This window comes from Bombus pascuorum, chromosome 9, assembly GCF_905332965.1.
Source record: "Bombus pascuorum chromosome 9, iyBomPasc1.1, whole genome shotgun sequence".
Taxonomy (NCBI): domain Eukaryota; kingdom Metazoa; phylum Arthropoda; class Insecta; order Hymenoptera; family Apidae; genus Bombus; species Bombus pascuorum.
Genome location: NC_083496.1, coordinates 13,420,034 through 13,444,578, shown reverse-complemented (window position 1 = coordinate 13,444,578; position 24,545 = coordinate 13,420,034). Strand labels below are relative to the sequence as shown.

The 24,545-nt window shown below is 37.3% G+C and overlaps 2 protein-coding genes across 4 annotated transcripts in view; one reads left to right on the top strand and one right to left on the bottom strand.

Annotated features, from left to right (window-relative positions):
- Window positions 1-1,407: 1,407 nt before the first annotated feature.
- LOC132910650 (photoreceptor-specific nuclear receptor-like) overlaps window positions 1,408-24,545 on the bottom strand; it is a 30,423-nt gene continuing 7,285 nt past the window's right edge. For 2 of the 3 annotated variants that reach the window (XM_060966467.1, XM_060966466.1), the window contains 8 exons: window positions 21,738-22,164; window positions 17,112-17,215; window positions 16,608-16,640; window positions 10,306-10,420; window positions 3,866-3,981; window positions 3,510-3,721; window positions 2,971-3,259; window positions 1,408-2,744 (listed from right to left, as the gene is read on the bottom strand). In XM_060966467.1, the coding sequence (XP_060822450.1) occupies window positions 2,506-2,744; window positions 2,971-3,259; window positions 3,510-3,721; window positions 3,866-3,981; window positions 10,306-10,420; window positions 16,608-16,640; window positions 17,112-17,215; window positions 21,738-22,164 (1,535 nt within the window). In that variant the 3' untranslated portion in view covers window positions 1,408-2,505. The remainder of the gene's footprint in view (window positions 2,745-2,970; window positions 3,260-3,509; window positions 3,722-3,865; window positions 3,982-10,305; window positions 10,421-16,607; window positions 16,641-17,111; window positions 17,216-21,737; window positions 22,165-24,545) is intronic. The other variant, XM_060966468.1, reaches the window with a different exon arrangement.
- LOC132910649 (protein Cep78 homolog) lies at window positions 5,001-8,804 on the top strand. Its single transcript, XM_060966465.1, has one exon. It carries the CDS (start codon window positions 5,193-5,195, stop codon window positions 7,278-7,280), a length of 2,088 nt encoding a protein of 695 aa, XP_060822448.1. The 5' UTR covers window positions 5,001-5,192; the 3' UTR covers window positions 7,281-8,804.

The following is a 24,545-nucleotide window of genomic DNA, read 5'->3' as shown; positions in this document are numbered from 1 at the left end:
TCGGGATATCGAAATTCGTTACGTGCCGTAGCGCGAGGACGCTCGACTTGAAAGTTCCCGGCGTCACGAAGCAAACGCGTGTTTTAGGAATTGATTCGGATATGGAGCGAGCGGAATTCAATTCTAAAACGGTTTCAGATACCTGTGAGTACCATTCTGCGTCGTTCTTTCCTGCACATTTCCACGTAATACGCGCGTTTTCTATTGCTCTTACAGTTTCGTTTCAATTTATTTGTTGTCTTTAATCGAATGCGTTGTCCACGAAATTTTCTTTTCTATTTACTTATATGATAAAGAAAAATTGAGATAAATATATTAAGAAAAAAAAAAAATGTAGTAAGAGAATATAATTTTTGTTTTTTACAGTTATTCTAACCTGTGGACCATTTAAGCAGGGATCAAACTTATTCGACGTAAATTGTAGTGCAGAAAGTGATTTATCATTTTGTCAGATTAAGCTTACTCTATTTAATATAATATACAAGCGATTAATATGACGATTTTACGCCTTTTTTTAAAAAAAAGATAAAAAGCTTTCTTATAAATACCACGAACATATCGCCTTATTTAATTAAGAAAAATGGATTTGTTATGCTCTTCAAATAATAAACCAAATTTTCCATAACTTAAAAAGATTCCTAAAAGGATTAAGAATTTAATTACTCGATTAATCCTCTTATCAATAATTCCAATGCACCCTGTATAATTCCAAAAACACGTTCACGCACGGTGGAAACGTACAAAAGACGCGTATAACCGAATAAATATCGAGCAGTGATTTTCAGATGAGGGCCGATTCGAGAAAGCGGGTTCCGATCGAAAAAGTATTAAGGGGTAAGTCTCTCGCCCCCGTGCCGGGGCGTTTAACTCTCCGATTGCTTTGACAACTTAAGCAGGCCCTTAAACCTTGCTCGAGCCTCGATGTAATTTATAAGCGGCCGAGGGGGTAATTCCGTTGGGGATCGTCAAACTGCCATGTGGCAAAACCCCCGAGGGAAAGTCAGGGATTATACGGTGATAAATAAATATGTACGTTTATGCAACAACCACCGTGACTCGGGGTTAGCGTCAAATTTCGATTCGCCGGGATTCGCTAGTGTTACCCTCCGTTAAATAAACAGAAATTAAAGTAGTACGGGTGCTCGGATCTTTGACTTTTGTTCCGGAGCAAATCACAGTTCTATTGATATTATTGTAAATAGATTGTATATATATGTAATATATTATATATAATATATATAATATATGTATAATATATTAATGTAAATAATGTAAATGGAATAAATATAAATAAAAGTATAAATTTTTATTTATAGTGTCCAAACGAAAATTGAAATTGTAAATTTTAACATGATGATCTGTAAATAAATCGCAATGGAGGGGATTGATAGGAGGGCGTCTCGACGATTCTTACGCATGTGTACTTTTATTACAAGTGGTTAGGTAATCATTACAATATATGTCATGTGACTCAGTATCTAGACTTTTACAGCAAATAGTATCACAACACGAAATATACAAGAAAAGCACAGACGTGTATCTTTTTACAGCTGTCCGAAAGTTCGTATCAGTTATTCAAGTATATTCAAAATCTTATCTTACATATTTCAGTGAACATAAATAATACGTTAAAAAAAACTCACGAATAAATTAAATAAAAATTCTTTACTCCAGTGAAAATTTTTGTCATTAGTGTGATTCGTATAAAATTGACTACTTAAAACTGAAAGATGAAACGACTTGGTCAACACGTCGAACCTAATGTTCGATAAACATTTTTATAATAAATAAATATGTGTATATATCTATATCTTTATGTCAGAACTGAGTATCCCTCGTTTCACTTAGATACCGTTGAATCATTAAACTAAATACTGTACTTATCGATTCGTTACTTTTCTCGAAGGATCCATCGTAACTCGACTCCGATCTAGTAGAAAGAAATCACTAGACGAGGCGAAGAATTTATTAAAGGGTCATACATGGGGCTTCGTCCTTAGGCCAAAGCTTTCACACATCGTTCTCGATTATTTAGTCAGCTCAATTGTTTATTCATACCAGTTAGTCTTTTTTTCAAATCTGTCGTTGAATGAATACTTTCAACGTCTACGCTGCACTCCCGTTCGCGTACTTATATATTCTCGCAAGGAAAAGTCCTTCGTGTTCTTTTATATACTGCATCCGAAGGTACAGGTACTACAAAGAAATCTCGATCAAATCAGCGATACGTTTACCTTGGTGACGATTCGATTACGATGTCGAATACTTCGCGTATTTTTATATTTTTTGACGTTCGAGGTTTTATTTTAATGGAAAAATGTGAACTATGTCACAAAATGCAACGAACATCTTACAGAAATAAAATTATTCGCAATACTATGAAGTCGGTAAAATTTCACTTATTCTGATTTTAACGTGGCACTGTACAAGAATCGATTATTCGAAAATTCTCGTGAAATGTTTCTTTTTGATTGTTCCGGGTGAAATATCCGTGAAGAATGATCTTTAATTTTTATACATGTCGCACAAGACTTTCTCCATTGGAGTGTTGCCGATTGTTCTGTGAAAATATATCAGTTCCACCCTCGATGCTGGCACTGTCCTCAGCAACGGCAGTAACAGTAATAATCTGCCGAATCTCGCTGGACTTCCTGGTTGCTGCGCCCTAGTGTGTTGACCTAACATCACTTGCGCTTGATCCTGCAAGTTTTCTATCTGACTGGAATCCTTTAAGCCACGGGTTTCTGCACAAAAAATGAAAATTCCGTTTTGGATTTTGTGTTCTATTATTTTACAATAAAATATAAATCTTCAATAAAAAAAATAGAAGGATAAACGTATCAATCAGTAATGATTCAATGATAGTGCAGGTAAATTAATTGACGAAGAATAATTGAAGAATCAGAACTTGATATTTCGTTGTCTGGTACGCGACTACAATTTTCCACGACGATTAATTTTACTACGAACCTGGTCGAAATAGTACTATAGCCTTCATACAGGCAAATTCAGCAGGATCAACCATGACAGCCTTATATCTCTGCAAGGTATCGTGTAAATGCCTCACATCTGCTGCAACTTGACTCGGTTTGCCCGTGGTAGTTTGCATATGGATTCCGGAATGAGGGTGCGGATGCGGCGACAGAGTCAAGGCAGTCAGTTCCGCGGAATTGAAGAGAGGCGATGATTCGAGTGGAAGGCACCACTGTACTGCGTTCAGAAGGAAAAGCTCTGACCAGGCCTCTTCTAAAAGTATCACCTATCACGAGTACCGTGATTTCAATTATTAAATTTTATAGAATAAAATGGAATTATTTGAATTACTTAAACTTTAAACTTTTAACATTCAATCTTGAACTCTGCACATAATCGTCATAAATAAAAATATAAAAAAAATACGGAAAATATAGAAAAGGAAAAGATGATTTTGATAACTTTCTGGCAAATTTTCTGTGTTTGATTGCGTTTAAGATGAAAAGTAAGAAAAGAAGTCGAATGTTTCAAGGTACCTGATCTCTAAAAGGCAAACTCGCGAAAGACGGAAGATTCTTGGCCCACTTTACAGCCATGAAAAGCAATCTAGCACTGGTTTCGTAGACCGTTTCAGCACTAGCGGGCGAATATAACGAGGGGATCACAGGTGGAATTTGCGTGCAACCGCTTCTTTGGGGTGTCAATGGTTCCTCATTTGTTACGTCTATACTATCTTCAGATGCATTTCCTGTTGCAGAATATTATGACCCATTGTTAAAACAAGCATGCATTACTTTCATCAAAATAAAAGGAAAAGAATAAAAAAGTATTTATTAGAAAATCTTTTTCTTATATATTTAATTAATAGAAAAGAGATAAAATGGACGAATACCATCTTCATTATCTTGCCGCGGTGGTGTTGGAGGATTCGTCGAATTTGTTGTCGGCGCAACGGTGGGTAAAGGCAATGGTGTCGTGTATCTCGCCATAGCTAAAGACACAGGTGGTCTGAAAAATCACATTTTACAGAATTCTATTTAGAATCTTGGTCAAATCATTTCTAAAAAATAATAAATTAATATATAATTAAATTTTATAGTTTTTTCCTACAATTATTTTACCATTCGTTCAGATTCTTATTTTCCTTTATTTATAATATAAATTATATTTAAAAATTATTTTTTCTCAAATTTCCAATAACGCAAATCTAAATCTATGAAATTACTATGGAAAGCTATTAATTACTCATTTCATCTATTTCGCATAAAATGAAAATTAATCTAGAATCTCGAATTCGATTGATGCGCTATTAAAGTAACGAGGTTCGACAAATAGCATCGATTGTGTTCACGATCCGCAGCAACTTTAATTTGTTCACTCGCGAGTTTTGTTTGCATACTTTTAGCGTATGCCGCGTAGAAATTTCGCTTCGTCGAATTCGGGTAGGTAGGTGGGTGAATATAGGTCGTCCTGTACCAGAAACACGTGATTTGTATCTTCTGCGAGCGGATTCGTTGTTGAAAGTTTCGAGACCAATTTTGAGTCGTAATTGTCGAAAAGGCTGACACATTGCAGATGACGGTGTGTGATAAAATTGCGGTTAATGTACCAACAAGGCAGCAAGAACGAAAGTGAGTACATTTATACAAAATTCGGGAAATTTATTATGTATGTGCGTTCAAACATTCTCAATATTGTGAATATTATTTCAAATTATTTTCATTATTTTTGTAATATCATTATTAATGCTTTCTTCAGTTGTTGACAACAAAAGAATTTTATTTTTTGTCTAAAGATATTCTAACTATTAGTTAACAATAGCTTGAATAATAATACATAATTATACAGCCTGTTTTATTTTATTAATTTCAATGTCAACGAAATACAGACTTTACTGTCCATCGCCCAATTTTGTCCCTTTAGTGCAATAAACCAAATCAAATGAAAAGAAAGAATTCTGTATTTTAAATATTCTATATTTTGCTAAAGTTCTATTTTATTTCTAAAGTTATATCACGAAAAACATCGACACACATGAACGGCAGAACACAATATGTCACGTGATGTACAAAAATATTCAAAGCAGATTCTAGATCGTTTCTTTAAACCAGGAACCAGCATCTTTGAACGAAGCGATCACCGCCACCCTGTCACCTACCACGAAGCCCGCAGTTGACCAAGGCAAGGTCAATGCACCGTTTTCCGTGTCATCATCCAAGATGGCGATTCCGAACAGCCGAAACTTCGCCAACTGCTACATGGAACTGTGCAAACAACAACGTCTTCGTCCCTTGCCAGTTATCTGCGTGACACTGCCCCATAGTTTAGATTTCACCACCGATCGCGTCAAAATGGACGACTGGGGTCCCATTTTAAATTCTCTGTCGCTTGATCGTAGCCTACGATCAATTAGTGTTCGCAGTAGGTATCAGTGTCGGAAACCATTGGAAGAAATTAACTCGGAAGACAAGGCTAGAACGATGGGCAAGGCACCTGTCGTATTGTCTCGGTATCTTTTAGAATGGTTGTCGCATAGTGTGGCTCAGTGCGTCAGAAACTCGCCGGTTCTAACTAATCTGGAGCTGGAAGGAATCCCTTTTCCGCCAGACTGCTTGGCGGTGCTTTGCGTGGGTCTATCACACACGCACACGCTCCATTATCTCTCTCTTCAGCGTTGTTACATCGGTGACAGCTCTTGCGAAGTTTTATGTCGCACGGTGGCCGACGTCCCAAGCGTCAGGTCACTGAATCTCAGCTATTGTGACTTAACGTGCAAATGTGGGCCAGCCCTGGCAGCGGCGTTGTGCAGACAAAAGTTGTTGCTCTATCACGATACTTGGAAGCAATCACTCAGGTACCAAGAGCCGAATCTCGAGGCAATGTCTGGGTTACGTCGTTTGACGCTGAACGATAATCCTCAATTGGGTGACGCGGCGGTGATCGAACTGATCGAAGCAGTGAGAGACAGTCTTTGGCTGAAGGCGTTGGACCTGCAGCGCTGTGGATTGACCGATAAGATCGGTAAAGATCTTCTGGAACTACTGGATCATAATAACACTCTGAGTATTCTGGACGTTAGACAAAATGCGAACTTGAACGAGGCACTGGTAAAGGAGGTGGTCAAGAGGCTAGAGGAGAATAACGTTGATACGAAGTCTGAATACCGATGGCTGGGTTTACCACAACACGATCGAAGAGTGGTATCAGCTGGCACTGGAAAGAGGAACGAGAACGAGAATCACGGGAAACCTCCAATCAGACCACGTAGCGCTATAACAGAGTATAAGAGGACTTATCAGTCTGCACGGAGAAAGACAGTTAATCTGGTGAATGACGCGAAAAAAACGAAAATGAGACCTCACGTTCCACCGTATAAAAACAGACAGTCACATCATCAAGAGCAACAGCAGATCGTTCAAAATGGTCAGACCAAGTCGAAGATATCTCTCCATTTGGATCTCCAGTCTCACATACAACCTGTGATGGGCGATGCTTGTCAAAACAATGTTCAATCGTACACGGATAGTGTTCAGGCTGATACCGACAGATCCTCTTCGAAGAATTTAGAATTAATAAAGGTCGATGTTGCGACTCAGATGACGGATGATCTAGAGACAGAGGATTCTGCTAGAATTCAGAAGATCCAGATTCAGTTAGCTGAAGCAAAGGCTGAACACGATCGTCTTCTCGAAGATACGAGACGAAGCGGGTTATTGCTGGCTGAAGAACAAGGGCGCCGTGAGGCTGCCGAGGAGCAGTTGAACGAGATGAAGAACAATCTGACTGAGCTGGAGAACGCTTTGAAAGAGAAGGAACAGGAAACGAGCGGATTTCTGTTGCTTAGCCAGCAGTCTTTTGATGAGATTTGTAGCTCCTTCGATAGATTGCTGAACATGCTGGACAGCGTGACGAAAACTCCGAGCGTTAATAGGAGGGACACGACGGAAGCCGCCATTGTCAAGGCGGATATAAAGAGACGGGTCGCTTCTGTCATCAGGGAAACGAAATCGGAGAATCTGAGGCGAGGATTCATCGTGGATATCGACGAGGACGACTCGATCAGGTACACAGAGCCGATCAAGAAATTTGCCAAGTCGGAAAGCGACATGAGATCCGCGTTACCACCGATATCGACGTATCATTTGGAAAGGAATATAGGAGATAGTCCAGATATAGGTTCACCAACCTTGCAAAGGGTTTCGCGTAATGAAAAGCATATGATGTCTCCCAGAGCGAGGGCCAGGGCGTTATTCGCCCAAATTATTCAAGGGGACACTGTGCTTGATTTTTACAATCATATGGATTAGCATTTATATGGATTCGAAAATTGGGAGTAAGATTTAAAAACGAGATTGTGTACAGTGTACAGGCGCATAGCTTTTATATAAATAATATAGGTAGATATACACGTAACGAAGAAAACGCACAAGTACATACGCGTCGAACGTCTATTCATAATCTGAATCTGCATAATTAACTATCGGTCTAGTAACTACCGTGGAGAGGTGGAACTAAGAAATGTAGATACAAGAAAAGAAAGATAAAATGTTTCATAAATTGATTTTAGCAGAAAATTTGCAGGAAATATATATATATATATATATATTCGTATCAAAGTGTCAAGCTTCGCTTTTCGAGGCGGATTAACAATCGCGCCGAATTAAAACAAGTTTTATGACAGAGCTTCTATGAGCTCTGGAACGTATCGCGAATCCACAACTAACGAGAAGTCGCGTTGGTACCAATTTGTACAGCTACGTATTTTTTTTTAACATATTATAATTGGAATAAACAGCATTTCTTCCTTTCAACGAACATGATCTCGATCACGCGAAACATGCATGTTATAATTAGCTCACACGAAAATTTAATTCTTCTATTCAGCCATAATATCGATATCGTTTCTCATGTTCTCATTGTGCTACACCTTCCGTGAAATTTCCCCCGAAATGTAGGTCAGCAATGCTTCCAACACTATCATCGAAGGTTAACGTGCAAATAAAGCTTGATCGAACTTACACAATTTCAATATTCGATCTTTATCCGGATATAGCCACGAATGGATAAAAAATGGCCAAAAAGATGAAACGATTTGTTAAACTACACGAGACATCTTATTAGCGACTATCCTACGATGTCACCAAAGATTGATATTTACGTAAATACGAAACTAAAATAAATTTCTTATTCATCTGGATTTCAGTACGCGTTCGGTTTTAATGAAAGACAATTATCCATAATTGATTGTTCCGACGATCTCTTCATTCTTACTGACATTATCGAATCGTAGTGTTGTTTCGAAGCGCTTATTTATAGAGAAATTACAGGATCACGAATCGTCTCAATCTTTCTATGATTCCAGAATATAAGAAATGTAATACTTTGTGTATAAATCGTTGCAAAATTAGTCAGCACAGCTGACTTCGTTTAACCATCTATAAATTAAGCTTGTTACCTCATGTACAATGCTGCTTCAGATTACCATCTCTGTAACTCAGCTTTTCTAAAAATATTCGAACATTTTATGCACCAGAAAATTCTTCTTTTATTTCATGTTCGTACATATCATAAAGAGTAATTATATCATCGTGCATAATTGCGTAGGAATGAACGGAATTCTTTAACCTGTTAATCGGAAAAGATGAGTTAACTCATCACTTTTCAATCTCTTGGACACAATATTTATGGATTTCCTGTTTTTATATTATATCGCGCTAAAAATGAATTATGTCCTATTTATATTTAACACAATTAAAATCGATTAGTCTGAAGTTGATTTTCCGTCATTAATTTTTAGTTAAAGGATGATTTGCTTAATAGGTTAATCCTATCCATTCCATCCATATTTGATGTGATGTCGAATAATTTAATATCTTTTACCTTGAGATATATTTATCTAAATTTTCCCTCGTTTTCTAAGATCTAAGGAACAATAGATATCTCCGAATTATCTCTTTTCAATGATTTTCAAATATCCTATTCTTGAGAGGAATAATCGTATGGATAACCACGAAATATAGTATATATCTAAGGAATAACTACACCTGCAATAAGTATTTGCACATATTCACATCTTTTAATAAATTTTCCGTCTTTTTTACCATTTTCTACATTTCACTTTCACAGTATCAAATTCTTGTAGTCATGTGAAAGCAGTACTAAATGATACGAAATTTATTATGCCAATATATTAATATACTGGATCTAATTAAATACTATAGCAAATACAGTAAATGTGCAAAAGCTTATAGCCATTGCATATGCAAGAAAAGGAAACAATTCAAGTTACGAAGAGTTAATAGTTGAACATTAATGATAGAAGAATAAACTGGAGCAATCATATCAAAAGATACACGGTGAGAAAAGAAGGCGATAATTTCGAGAAAACTGCGGCTATCGACGCCGAGCATCGTCGGCACGCTCGCTGTCGCTTTTAACGTTCACCCCTTGGCGCTCTATGGATTTTCCATTAGTTCCAACCTGAGTACTCGGTTACCTGAAAAACGGTCAGCCACGGGCTACTAGTCAAAGGTAATTTTTCATGATAGATCACGCTCGGCGTGGCGTGTCGCGAGCGCGCTTGCTCACGACGGCGAAAAGTATGCTGCTGTGCAGCAGAAGATCAAACGTGCCAACAACGTCGTCGCCTCTCTTGCTCTTATCGTTGTTGCTCCCGATGAATCGCCGATTATCGATCGTTAAGCCCTCGCTGTTACCTTTAATCCCCCTCCATGACTGACCACATGGATCCATTCGACGATTCATCGCGCCTTTGCGTCACCTAAATACACGTAACGCGGGATCCAATATGTGAAAATATATATCTTAGTGTTCGAAGAAGTGGAACGAGGATCTTGGATAATTATAGAGATAATTCTTGGTTTGTGTAAGTTTTGGTTGTAGCTTTTATTATAGAATTCTATTTGTCTAAACTGCATTTAATAGAAGGAAATTTTAGTTAGTGCTTGATTGTCCATTTATTCAAACACAGAATTCTATTATCAGATTGCGAATATCTATACTAATTTATATTTTTATGAACTAGGAAGCTCAGATGTAGGCAAAGATTTATTTCATCTACTAAATATTATAACAAGTAATGTAATTTCGAAATTCTATATATTTTTGTATATGTAAATTTTATGGAATGATGTTCCTTTAAATTTTCTACAGATGCACAAAAATTCGTTCCCTACCTACCGTATGAACTCGAATTATATTTTTGAGATATAATTTTAGCCATTCAGTATTCTATTGAGAACTACGTGAAGCTGCATGTATCAGCAAATATTTACAAATTAAAAGGGCGAAGAATAAAAAATAGTGGCTTACCCAAAAACACCGACGGCGACTGCTGCCTCTCGAAGCGCGCGTTCCTGGTCCATTTCGACGAGAGCCTCTGGTCTAATGGTGGCAGTGTTTCTGGGTTGCCGTTCATTCTGTACAGCTGAAACAGAAGCGTACACCTTCGATGTAACGTCGATAACAGGCGTTAATTGCAGCCACGAATTAATTACACGCCTCTGTGTACTGCCTCGCGCGCGCTTCAGTCAGCGCCATCGAACGTAATGTCTTTCGAAATTTGCGCACAATTTGCGAAATTGTACACACCGTGATTAATTGCTTGTCAATCCTCAAGGAAACGAACAATCTTGTTCGAGGTTTTTAACCTTACAAATTGATAACGATTAATTGATCAAGATTATTGTTTTCCTTCGACGTATCGAACGTGATGATAAAAATAGTGGCGTGTATTTTTATCAGAGAAGGGGTGAGGAAGCCACTATATATTTTACGTTAACAAACGTTCTATATTTGGGAAACAATATAATAATAATAATTATAGAAATATCTGAAATCTATTAAAAAAATTAATAAATCATCTAAATGATCCTTATTTATTAAATCCATAAATAAACTTCAACTCCAAATATTTTTTCATTCTTTATGCTTCGAAACATTTTTAATATAGTTTTTAATATAATAATTGATCTATAAGAAACATGGTACTAAATTTTAGATAATTCTAGTTCTTAACATAATAATTCCTTTATAAGTATTATCGGCATAATCGTCGATGCATGTTTTCCAGTTGAGCTAAAATTAAGTAATATTCGTGTATAATATTATGCAATAGCGCAATTCCAAGAACAAGGTTCCCGTTCTGAGAGAACAAAACGATCAACTAAACCAGACAATCGAGCGTCGTTCATGGTATGTCTCTCGATAATGTCTCTCCACTGCGTTCGTTACATGGAATATCCTCTCCCCTGTAGAGTTTCTTGGTTATTGAAATATCAGTGGAGTTCGCTGGTTCGACGAGTCTTGCCAGATTAATCGGGGAACAAACGATTGGCCACCACCCTCTCGTCAAACTCACGTAACGCAGCGTTATATCACGCCAGTGGCCTGCGACTGACAAGCGTGAATTTAACAGACGTGTAGGAATCAGCCGCGTTTATTGTTTGTATATATTGCCGTTCGATAATTCCCATTCGGCTGCCAGCTAACGGAAGGCGAGGTTCCACCTCTGGAAACCTTATGCACCGTAGACTGCCAGAAAATGGAGTAATATTCCCTTCTCGTATTTTCAGCGACGTGTATTTTCATCGGGAATGAATTAATACGCGAAATCGAAATGGGAAGAAGAGGGGCTTTGCTTTGTTTGCTTAATGCTTAACTTGGCGTTCTGACCTTCGAAAATGATTATATTAGTGGCACAATAAGGATAATAAGGATACATTAAGGATCGAAATAAAGACAAAGTATTATTCTTTTGATATTTGGCATGTTTCACTACAAATGTGAATTTTAGGATAAGCAGGAAAATGAAAAATGATGTATTAAATATCTAAATTTAAATTTTGATTATATTAGCATATCAAATATAGACAAAATATTGGCATGTTCCGGTATAAAACTGAATCGTAAGATAAATAGAAAAAAGGAATGGAATGGCAAAATGAGAATTGGAATTTTGGAGTGTTCTATTTTAACATAAATAGAAAAGCGAAAGATTATATATTAGTGACTTCAATTTAAATTTTGATGTAGAAGGTGTGGCGATTTATGTTTAAGTTCCTTTCTTCGTATTGTCACACAGTGTGGTCTGATAAGAACATCATAAAATATTTACACAACTGCGAAAGAAAAAATATTGTTTTTGGTATTCTATAGAGGGCAAATCAACAAAAGGTTATTCATAATAAGTTATAACACGAATATTTATATTTTAATAACATTGAATGAAGAACATACTGCACTTATTTTCTCCTTTTATTCGGTTATCTTTGTTATGTTCAGAAATGCCTTTGAATAATGTAGGAAACCAAATTACTCAAAACATAAAATGGACACTTACCAGTGCACCATGTTCGATGATGTAATAATGATAATTGAAAAATTAGCAATCGTTGTTAATCCTAAAAAATCAGCAAAGCTTTGCAAAAAATACATATTTGCAAAAATTAAAGGAAAATAGTAAATTAAATTTGATCAAAGAAATTTGAAACGAATTAGATAGAAAATATAAAGAAGTTTAACCAGTATCATTTACCACGTGCACAAATTTGCATGTACCAATATATCATGATATATACATAGTCCAGCTTCATATAGTACTAATGAAGTTCCGAAATGTTTCTATAAAACACGTAATATATTCATAAAAAGTACCTAAAAATGTCCAAATACTTTCGCGAGCCACTGTATAAGTGTCCCGACGCTTATAAACGTTAGCGTGCATTTCCCCTATCGCTAAAGAGCACCCGAAAATCTCCATCTTCATTCGAAAAGCGTGTCTCAAAGCAGGAAATACTGATGGTCAACATCTTCAACTTCCCGCAAAGGCTGTACCACAAAGACGCGACAATTCCATCCATTCCATCCCCAAGAGGGAAGACTCGTGACGTCGGGCACATGTTAATGGCGTCGCGATTAGGGCACTCAGTGGTGTGTAATGGCCAGCAGAATTTTTTTTTCCAGCTTCCCCCTTTTTAGCGTGGCACGGGTGCACAGTAATTTCGTAATAATAAAAAGCGTGCCGCGGCTCACTTTACCTACGCGTTGTGCTGCCTGCTGAGCGGCTTAATAGGATCCTCCTACTTCGTCAAGCCTTTTGCATCCGGCTCTCTGTCTCTCTCGTTTTTTTCTGTTCCCGGAGCTTTCTTCCCTTGCTTCGCCCTCGCTCTCTCACTTTTTCTCCCGTTTACCCTGCCGGCGGAAAAGATAAACGCCCTTCCGCCGGTCGCGTTCCCGGGAAATTTTTCTTGTCCGCGTGTGTAACGCGTCGTGCTTTCCCTTTTGTCTTTTTAACTCTTCAGTCCGCTTATTTTCACACACCCCCTTCCTTCTCCTTTTTTCCTCTGTCTTCTTCTCTTTTCTTCTTTTTCCACGTGCCTTTGATTTTCTTTTTTTAATGCATCAACCCGCGATTCGAGGTGTTGTGGATACTTAAGGACACTAGGGGGAGACTTCACTCGAGAACTTCTAACTTGGAAATAGATTTCGGATATCGCTGTGACATTATGTTGTTGATAAGTTTTATAAAATGTTAATACAGGGTGGTTTTATAATTAATGTATACGCATACGCACACCGTAGGTGAAAGATAGGCCACATTTACACACGTTTCTGTTTTTCCTGTCTTTTTATAGAAGAGTTGTTTCACTTAAAATTCTACATCGAAATTGTCTTTTCATTTATCTTCAAACAAAGCGATATTAATTATCATTGCTCGATCTACCACACACAAATTAACCGTTAGAATGATCGTTACCGCGTGTTGCGGTTGGCGTCCGATGAAAATCGCGTATGCAGAGCGGCAAAACATGAAACACGCGGCGAAGACATGCCGCATGCAGAGAATAGTGCGGTTGGCCGCGACGGGCGAAAACGATGTCGGGCGTCGTAAACACCGCGGTCGTTAGCGACGGTCGCGTGGCCGTCGCCGAGCCCCGAAGGGTTAATTGGGGGAAATAAACGTATGCAACGTGCGACCGATCCTTGTACGCAAAAATCCTCGCGCTCCTCGTTGTCTGGCGCGCGCCCTTTCCTCGCGTCTGCTCAAGGGACGCGCGTGTATCGCACGATGACAAGGAATCCGTTAGCGGAGGCGTACAGAGAAAGAGAGCACAGCAAATTGTGTCATAACGGTGGACGAGAAAGAAAGGGACAGAAAATGCGGAAGAAGCAAAGTGAAAAAGGGAGGCAGACCTCCCACGGTGAGCTTCACGCAAATGAGAGTGAAACGATCTGTAAAAGGGCGTTTATCTCCCTGGTGTGAAACTGCATGTCGTAGACGCCGACACCATGGGAAGGGTTCACACCGGATGGAGAAGTTTCTCTGCTTATCGAACGAGAAAAATTAACGATTGTAATTACGAGGAATTACGCCTGGAGAAACGACGTGCCATCGATAAATGGACGGGGATGGTAGATCGGTTACCTGGACTTTTGATTATTCCGCCTGATGGAAATGGAAAATGTATTTAAAGCGTGATATGAATTTTTATTGAATGATTATATCAATACAGGTGACGATTTTAGATATATTGATTGGATATATTGAGTGGTTCGATGTATTTAGTTGATTGAATAATTTTTGGTATTTTTATATTAATATTATGATATTATGAAATATAATATTATAAAGAGAAGCTTTGCGACGTTATTAGCTTTTTCTTCAAGAAAGATATAAATCCATTTTTGTTGATTTTCCGACGTTTATGTCATTCGGTGACTAAAAGGACACATTTTGATAACATATTGTTGAAAGTAAAATTTTCCAAAAGTATTCATATACGTGGTTTTACTTTATTTGTGGAATAAAAGCGATAAAAAATGAAACCATTTAAAATCACACGAAATTAGGGAAAATACTGAAATTTTTGTCTCTATCCCTTAAAAATCAGTTAGAAAATTGTTGTGCCTCTAAAAACGTAACTATCAACAAAATTAATATCAAAACCATGAAAACAACCCCCTTCCTGCATTTCAACAATTTATATCACTTACTGATTAGTTCTCTAGTATCTCTAGCATCATTCTCTAGTTCTGGACGAAACTTTCTCTTCGCCTTCCTTTCTCCACATCTTTCTGTCTCGCTCCTACTTCAACCCCCCACCCCTACGTTAATAACCATCAACAAAATTTATACCAAAACTGTTAAACAATCTCCTTCCTATATACCAATTTATAATAGAATAGCAACATCATGACAAACAATTCTTCACGATGCAAGCAGAAGCACCTACAAAACGATATTAATCAAACAATGATCTATGTATATCAATTGCTTGCAGAAAAATAACAACACACAAATTGATATATCGGAAGATGAAATCGCGAAAGTTTACGAAATATCTTGGTCTTCATCGCGAAGCGTAACTCCCGACGCTGGGCAATCTAATTTCCCGGGGAAACGACCGACGTACCATAGAAACGTCATCGTACCGGTCGCCAAGGGAACCGGAATTCAATTGGAAGTATTTCTTCTTACGACGTCAAGTTCGGCAATAAGAAAGTTGGCGCGCGCCGCGGGACGAGTTTCCGCGGGGACGACGCGACGGAAGAAAAAAGAAAAGGAAGACGATGGAACAACGTTGGAAAAAGGGGGAAATGCTCTTTTGCCGTAGCAGGTGCGCCTGTTCGCTGGCTGAGAAGGCATTAAGAGTTGAATCGAACGGTGCCGCCAAAGCGGACCAAACCACCCCGTGCCAATCGCTCCGCCTTTATCCAGTTATTTATGTCGCGAACATAAAGGACCCTCGCTCGAATTCCGCTCTTCAACGAAGAGAAAAGAGAAAACGTGCCATTGATTGATTCCCACAATACGGGTTTACCTGCGGAAATAGATAATCTAATATATCGATAGCCGGTGAGATGCATTGGCAACCCTCTAAAAGGAGAGAGAGATATTTTTCTTTTGCTCCGAAAATCGCGATTTGTGTCGACAGAGTTAATGTGAAGCTTCTTTTGGTAAATTGTCTTTTGGTAAACGTTAGAGTTGAGTTTTGGATGTTGAAAGATATGAAGACCACAGAAGAAAGATATGCTAGGTGCATGTTTGTTGATTTTAATAATTAAATCATTTGCGTGGAATTTTCTTAACAATTTAGGAAAACTCTTTTGGAATTTGTCTCATTAGCTTAGATACATATATTTCTTTATTTAGTTTCACAAACGAGTTAACGGATGTTAAATGTAAATGTTTATGTATATGAAATATACATACTTTTACAGACATTACTTATTCTAAAAGGAGTTTCGGTAGAATAATGGTGTCTTGGATGTTATAGATGTTTGAGCAAAATAAATGTAAATGATGTGTAAACTCTTTCTTTTGGCTTGAATTTTGGTAGGATTTTTTGTGTTTGTTGATGTTTTATAGGGATTAAATATTTTGGGGAATTTTATTGACGATCTAAATAAATTATGATATGAAATTTGAGATATTAACCTCAGTCGGTTTTAGATATTTCATTTGTAATTTACACATGGATGCTTTTATCCCAAAGAAAATTGATTTTACATTTTTTCGAAGTTTCCTTAAAAAGACACTGACACTTCTTTTCAGCTCACTTTAATTAACTTGCATAAGTCGATTAAGAGGAAAGTAATTGTTTTATGCTCACCATACAGCATCCATGAAGTGGAAGAGACATGTTCTTTAAAACGTAACAAAAAAAAAAACGAGTTTCTATTTAGAACGAGTTAAGTTCAAGCGCTGTTTAAAGAAGAAAACTTATTCGTTGTTCACAGAATTGTTTTTTGTTTCATCTAAAAATCAATTCTGAAGTTTTACTGTTTACGCTTTCCATCATATTTGAACATTTTGAACAACTTCATTGGTTCGACGAAGAAAATGGAATTTTATTGCTTAGGAAGCAAATTATTCCTCGCACGAAGTTATCCCAAATGTGTCAACATTCACAATAGTCTTTTAAATTTTACATCATTTCATTAATGTGTAAAATATACATTATTCGTTTTATTCGCCGAATATTGTTTCTTATATTAATCTATAATGAGGAATAAGGACTAAAACGAAGCACATAAAAGATATGAAGTAATTTTCGCGATAAAATGAATTGCGTGCTTATCGAATATCTCCCCTAATATTCAATTCAGTTACTCACCGTCTTTATTCATTCCCATCTGCATACATTTCTTCAAACGGCACGCCTGACACTGATTTCGGTGAGCTTTGTCCACAACACATCTTCCGGTACCGGCTTGACATCTGAACATAAAATTTTGCGATACATTTCAGAAGGTTCTAAAAGCGAAGGACCTTCATAAATTGTGTGTACTCCCCAATACTTCTCCAATAATTAACTTTTCAATTTTATTAATATTATAATCATTAAATGAAATTTGAAGATAGCTTAAATGGAAATCTTGTTTTAAAATTTTCATTCTTATTCTTAATTTGCTTTTTTCTTAATTTCCCATCGAAAGGATTTCTCTCTAAAAAAAATTTTCATTTTACATACATCTCCAATTTCCATTATTAAACTCATCTAAATAGCAATTTAATTATGTACGATTTATTTTCATATCGAATATTAGTAGATTGAAAATGAAGAAAAATTATGACGTGAAAACATCATTTGCCATTATTGGTAGAAAAGCTCTCTCGGTTGTCGAAATCGATCGATCCTTGACGACGACGTTTCATCGACGACTATCGTAACTTGATGGCTGTTGTCCCTTTCGAAAAGACGACAAATTTCGAGCGCACTTGCCGGAAATCCTGGCTGCGTACTCAGGAGATGGCGTTAAATTCAATTACTTTCATTGTTCAGCTAACCCGGTTATCCTGTCGAGCTGACTAACGTAAAGAGGCTACCGCTCGGGGTCACGTACTTTCTTCTTATCCCTCTTAATTTCATCAAATCCCGCGGTAGCCTCGTGGTGCTTCGTTTCTTAGGGGTTACAATCACTTCCACTTTTCTTTTTCTTCTGCATAACGGGAATCGTTCGACGTAGAAATTGATGTGATTCGTTGCAGTTTCTGTGGATGGTTACCGTGTACAGAAACATATTTCGTTTTCACTCTTTTTTATATGTATTGAGAATCATTTAATAGATATCTACACATTGTCAGTGTTCTAAAGATTTAGTAATTTCAGCAACTTCCTAAAGTAAAATATCGAAGTAGATATTAAAACATCAAATTTCCTTCAAGAAATAATGTTCGATATTTAATTGGAGCGCTAGAGAGGTAAAAGAACATCAATATTTAAGAATTCAAGTTTTAACTTAGATACTTAAGTGATATACACCTATTTAATATCATTCCTTTTTCCATTCAATCGTAATTCCACCGTAATTCATCGAAATATTATACGATTTTGTCAAACGAATGAACAATTTTTGATCTAAAATGTTATACCTATGAAAGAATAGTATTTTGAGAAAGTATTTGAGACTATCAAAAAGTAATCGTGTGAACAAAGGGTGCATAGTCATCTAACGTTTTTGATAGACTTGTCCAAATATCTTAGGAATAGGTGCATCAAGGAAAAGATATAGAACACTAATGATAAATGTGTAGAATGTGCCTGTGCAAAAATAAACGGTTGTTAGATAACAACTGAGAGAGTTGATTTTTTCGTTCTTTCCTTGCATTAAAGGATAACTTCTTCTTTATCAATCACAACCATTTTTACCAACCACAACTGTTCAAACGGAAGGCATGCCTTCCTATAAACAATTCCCAGTTCCCATGAACAGACGAAGCAAAAAAAAGATGTCCACGGTAGTAATTCGATGGTAATCGCCCGGGGCTCGATCAGGGCGGTCGATCGATTCCCGGGGCTCTGTTAGCGCGATTTTAACTAACGTCACTCACAAGGAGGCGGCTTGATCCAGCGGCGCGACGAAAGGACGCAACCGTCCTGGAACTATCTTGTCCCGAGGCGGTGGAACACGAAGGGCACCGAAGGGTGGCTGCGTGTTGCCGTGCCAGCGGGGTTCCTCTCGCAAATTGATTTGCGTTCACACCCCAGCGAGCCTTCGCTGTGCCGCCTTTGGCCCGTGCAACAACGGGGGATACATCACCCTCGGCCCTCCTCGGCATTCATGCTTCAGAACCACATCATACATTTATTTACGCATCTCTCTATTCTTTTCTTGACCGGCATTGTTTGGCTCATCGAGTTACCAGAAACATGTGCTGCCTGTTATCGCGTCCGGAGATCGCGACTACGGATCGTTCAATGACTTCCCCCGCCCCCTTCCTGACATTTAGAAATCCAATGAAGAATGGTTTCACTGATGATCATTACTATACAATAGTGGAAGCAAGAAATGTGGGCAATATGGTTTGAGAGTTGTCATTTTTGAGAATGAAGCAAATTTGGAGCTTTGGTAGGATGTTAGAAATTGATGTACGTTTCCGTTCATAAATATTAACTATCGATAGAGATTAAATTAAGGACGAAGAATGTAATATACAATAAATACAATATTAGCTTATACCCTTATTTTCCAATCATTTATCAGGTTCTACTTCATTTTGTACTTCATTTTCATAATATGACATTTTTGTAGCGATATGCAAATACTAGTAAATGATACGAAATTTAATATGGTTTAAATTAATATTTTAATGGTATAGTAAATACAATGGTGTGCCAATTCTTTTCGTAGCCATTGTATGAAAGGCTGATACATATATTCTAATATCCATATCAATAGAAATCTGCCAGTAATGCTGTCGAAGAAAAAGACTCGTTTATCGATCACAGCATGGAACAGTTAATCTATTGCTCGCAAAATTCAAGTGTGTCCCGATGGGAGTTGGTGCGAACTTTCCACGCAATCTGCATCATGCATGATCTACTTAATTGTATCTAACCGATCCGTGAAGTTGGACTTTAATCTGACGATTATGGTTGGTACGCCGCCGCGCTACGGTACATCGCATCGACACGCATCTGTCGTGGTTCTGTTCCCCTCTACTAGTAATTGGTTATCTGTGCGGAGGCTCTTCACTCTTTACCGCGTTACGACCATTCGACAGGAATTGATAACGAAGAATAAAAAGTTGGTGCAATGGGATACGCTCTTGAATAGAGAAGACACGTGGCGAAAATGGTCGATTTTCGATCCGATTTTACATTGTGACAAAATTATACATTAAGTTGGTTCATAAGTTCGCGTACTTTCCATTCCATTTCAGTTGCATATTAAATGCAATTCATAATTGACATTTATACAAATTCATATTTTTCTGAATACAATAAAAATATACTCTAAATAGAGATTTCTTTCACCTTTTAAATACTATGATGATAGAGGATACGTAGTTGACTGACACTAAAAATGTTTCAAATAGGTATCAGAAATAATTAGAAGATTAAAAAGATTAAGACGTAATCAAGAGTAAATATAACTGAAGTAGCTGCAATCTTTTTATTCAATAAATTAATTATCAGTTCCGTAAATAAAATTATCGTGAAATTATTTCTAAAACCGCGTAAAACCTCCCTTCAAACCTCGCAATCTCTCTGAGTTTTTCACAAATCCCTCATCTGTCTGAAATTATGAATAAACATTGAAACAACTAGTATCTCCAACAAAATGATCAGAATACTTCCTCAAACCACATGAAATTTTCCTCCAAATCTTCAAACATCTGCCCATCAAGAAAGAAATGACTCAAAAATCTCGGGATATATACCCAAGAATACTCCGTATTCATTGTTGAAGATTATTCGCAGTCTGGTCACGTGCTCAAAGCGACGTAGCTGTAACATTTATTTTCCGAGCATCGACGGGGTTAATAGTTTGTATATCGAGCATCCTCGCGTCGTGTATCTCTTCGACAGGCTTAACGCGCACACCTATGGACGCCTGTTATCGATAGTCACGTATACGTAGTCAAAGGGATGCACGCACACGAGCCGACAGTCCGTGGGCTCGTACGTGGCCCCGTGTAAAACGGATCGAGCGTATCAGACAGCGATTCCGAGCTGAGAGGGATCCGATGGAGATGGATGGCCGTTCCCAGGGGATGGTAATAGTACGTCGTATACACAGGGCGGCGGGTTAGGTGGATAGGTCCTCCAGGGTTCAACATTATGCCGTTCCGCATTGTTGCCCGGTATTACGATGAGCCCACTCGACTTGGACCACATGGCGCCACGGGCTGACCAATTTGACATTAAACGCCGTAAGAGGATCCGCTGACTAATTTCTATCTGATAGAAGACCAGAGATTTTGCAATCTTATAGGGAGTTCCTCGGAAAAAGTTTCAAGTTTGTTGCATCGGATGATTTTCGGAATTAGTATTATATATATTAGTATTATATATAGTAGGTGTTATGTGAGATGAAAAGATTTTTTGCTGATATTTGAATGTTACTTGAAGCAATTCATATAGTCATTAAAATTTCCAATTTGATATTGGAATGTTTAGTTTCATCTGTTGATTCGGCAAATTTCAGTAATTTATAGTATAAAAATATTGGTTTCACATTGAATCGGGAATATTATAAATGTAAGAAAGCTGTCCGCCTGAAAGGGAAACTTATTGTTGAGCACAATACATTTTTTAACTGCAATAAATAAGCAGCATATATTTCTAGTAAGTACGAATGAGATTATGAAGAAAAAGAATTTATTCTTGTCTATTGAAGCTCCAGTGATGAAATCTCCGATGATATAATTCCGTAATTATATAATGATCTCATTCATGCTTACTCGAAAGACACAAAATCAAATACACATTTCCAAAGTTCTTCATTGAACTCACCTATATATAAGCTTCCGCCTGACGCTTCTTTTGAAGAAACCACTGCATCCATTGCAAGCGAGAATTCCGTAATGTTTCCCAGAGCTAGTATCTCCGCAGACCACGCATATCAAGCCTAGGCTGCGTGGTGGTTTGCTGCCATGTTGCGGTTGCAGTTGTTGTTGTTGTTGTTGTTGCTGCTGCTGTTGTTGTTGTTGTTGCTGCTGCTGAACTTGTCCCAACAAATGAGGATGTCCGTTTCCCAAAGCAGTTAAATACGGCGATCTCGCGAGAGGGAAATCCGTGGGTATTCCTCTGCAAAGGGGAACCGGACATTCTTGAACAGACCTCGAAGCGTAAGGATCGTGACTCGAGGTCGATCCTGTCGCCCCCAAAGGACTGTAACGCTCTGGTAATCCTGGAGAGATTACGCTGCTCTCGCCAGAGTCTGGAAACAAATGGTTTTTCAGTTAGGTTTTTATGTCGTCCGAGCACGGTTGTTCGAAGGAATATTTAATTTTTGATATAATAATACAGTAAGTCACGACGATGTTTGAACACTTGTTAGAAAACTCTTTTGAAAATTTCATGAACGCTGTAACGAAACTCGACTATCATGAGCATTGATAAAATTTAAATAGAAATTACAAGATATTTATTACAAATGTATTTTCAGTAAAAAAAATCAATATACAGCGTGACTAACCATCTTAAGTTAAATTATTGCTGAACTCGATATTTATAATATTTGTCTTAATATTTGACAGGCAATTGTTGCTTTCAAAGTCAATATTCACAATCAGATTTCTTTTGCCAGGTGACCAGACTTTACACAATTGTTGAAACTTTATTAAACAGATGCATCGACGTAGCCTTCAATCCTTAAAATAATAATGTTCAAAATTCTTTATTTGTTTATTAAGCTACCAATAACCATAAGTTTCATTCAATAAAATATTTCTTATACGCTTCTTTCCGAAATAATAGTAAAAGTTAGAACGAAATGAGAGTTCTGAGTTGTAGGATTTTAGTGGAGCAACTTCAGATGTACGGTCTGGGCTTATGATCCACGATCGATTTTGATTCATCCTATTCGATCAGATGGCAGCTACGTTCGTCTAATCCCGGAAATCTCCTTCGTGTGCTTATATCACCGGTTGCACCCTTGATTGATTCTCACGAGGAGGGGATCAGGAATGTACATAAAATAATTGTATGCCCATGACTCCTGCGCAGGTCTTATGGTTCGCCAGGAACGATTTACGGGACAGTTTGTGGGTATTCTGAAGATTTGTGGCTGATTAAATGGCCGAAGATAAAGCGATTATCAATACTTTCCACGATTAACGAATCTGTAGATCAGTAATATTAATAACAAAAAGAATATAAAATTGTAATATTATTAGTAATATTAATAAGAAGGAGAATATAAGAAATAATTAAAATTTTCGAAATTTTTCTATTTGATATATTAGTTTCTTTTAAAAAGAAATTATGATAATTTATCGCTAGAAAAATAATAATGTGTAATTTGCTATTATTTAATATTATTTGCCAATCTTTCTGGTAGAATCTCCACACGACTGAGGCTACAGTTTCTGTTCCCACGAGACTCGTGGTTTCTTTTTTCTATCCCTTAAGGCTTACCCACTGGATCGCGAGGGCAAACAGTATTTACATCGAGAAATGAGTTCTTAAAAACCACGGCATAAATATTTAGAAGAAGGTACACGAAAGCGGAAGGCGAGATGATTTTGTCATGGGGAGAATACAAAGTGCTACTTTGCTTAATTTATCCTTTAACTACTCTCTCCTTTCTGTTGATTTTTGTCTTAAATATTGAATCAATTTTGGTCGTGAAACCATACCAAGTGCCATAGAATAAAAGATAAAAAAAATGTGTTACTAAAAATTCTACAATTAGTTATCATTTATATTAGAAATATTATGTTGATATGTTTTTCACTATAACATTTTATAAACTTCTTGAAATGAATCAAACGTTTTATTAAACTGAAAATGTCCCTAGAATCCAAATTCTATAAGGATTATGAGGTAACAATTACCTTCGTATCTTTTGTCTACTTGAAGTTTAAACTTAATAAACGGTTCATTAGACAAGAATTTCCATTAAAATAAAATTCTGCACAATATTTCTCAATAACAATTGTTTAACAATTTCACATTACTCGCATTCTTTTACCTGTTCCATGATAAATGTAAGCGTAATGGATAAATACATTCATAATTTCAACAAAAAGGAGTTTATTTTAATAACATTCATCTGCTATGCCTATAAAATCAGGTTGTACTGCGAACATCCAAATTGATTGCGAAGAAGGAACATCTAAACGTGCTTCCGATTCGAAGGAAACTAAATTCTACTGTCACCGCGTGATACGTTAACGATATTAATTGAAAGATGGAAATACAAAGAGATCGGAGGCCGGCGAACATCTGCGTGATCAACGAAATGTGATTTCGCCTCTCCACTCGAGTTTATTAGTCACGCTGGCAGCCCCGACGAGGCGCGAGATCTCCCCGGAATCGTATTTGTCGGCTGTATCGTACCCGATCGAAAACTCGTTCCGGTCTCGTTAATGCCGCGGGGTCAGATAGGATCCGTTTGAATTACCATGCGAATCGACAACAGGTCGATATCAGGTTAGGGTCCCGTTCCTAACACAGTACAAAATAATTTAACCGTGCTCTAGTCCGCAGAGTTATTTAAAATCGTTTTCGGGTCGAGCTCACTCAACGACAGATTGCGCTTGGTGCTTGCACTTATTCTTTTAAAAAAAGGAAAATTAAATCGGTCGAATGGTTTTT

Coding starts and splice junctions, on each gene's coding strand:
- LOC132910649 (XM_060966465.1), top strand. CDS start 5,193: ATGGCGATTCCGAACAGCCGAAACTTCGCCAACTGCTACATGGAACTG.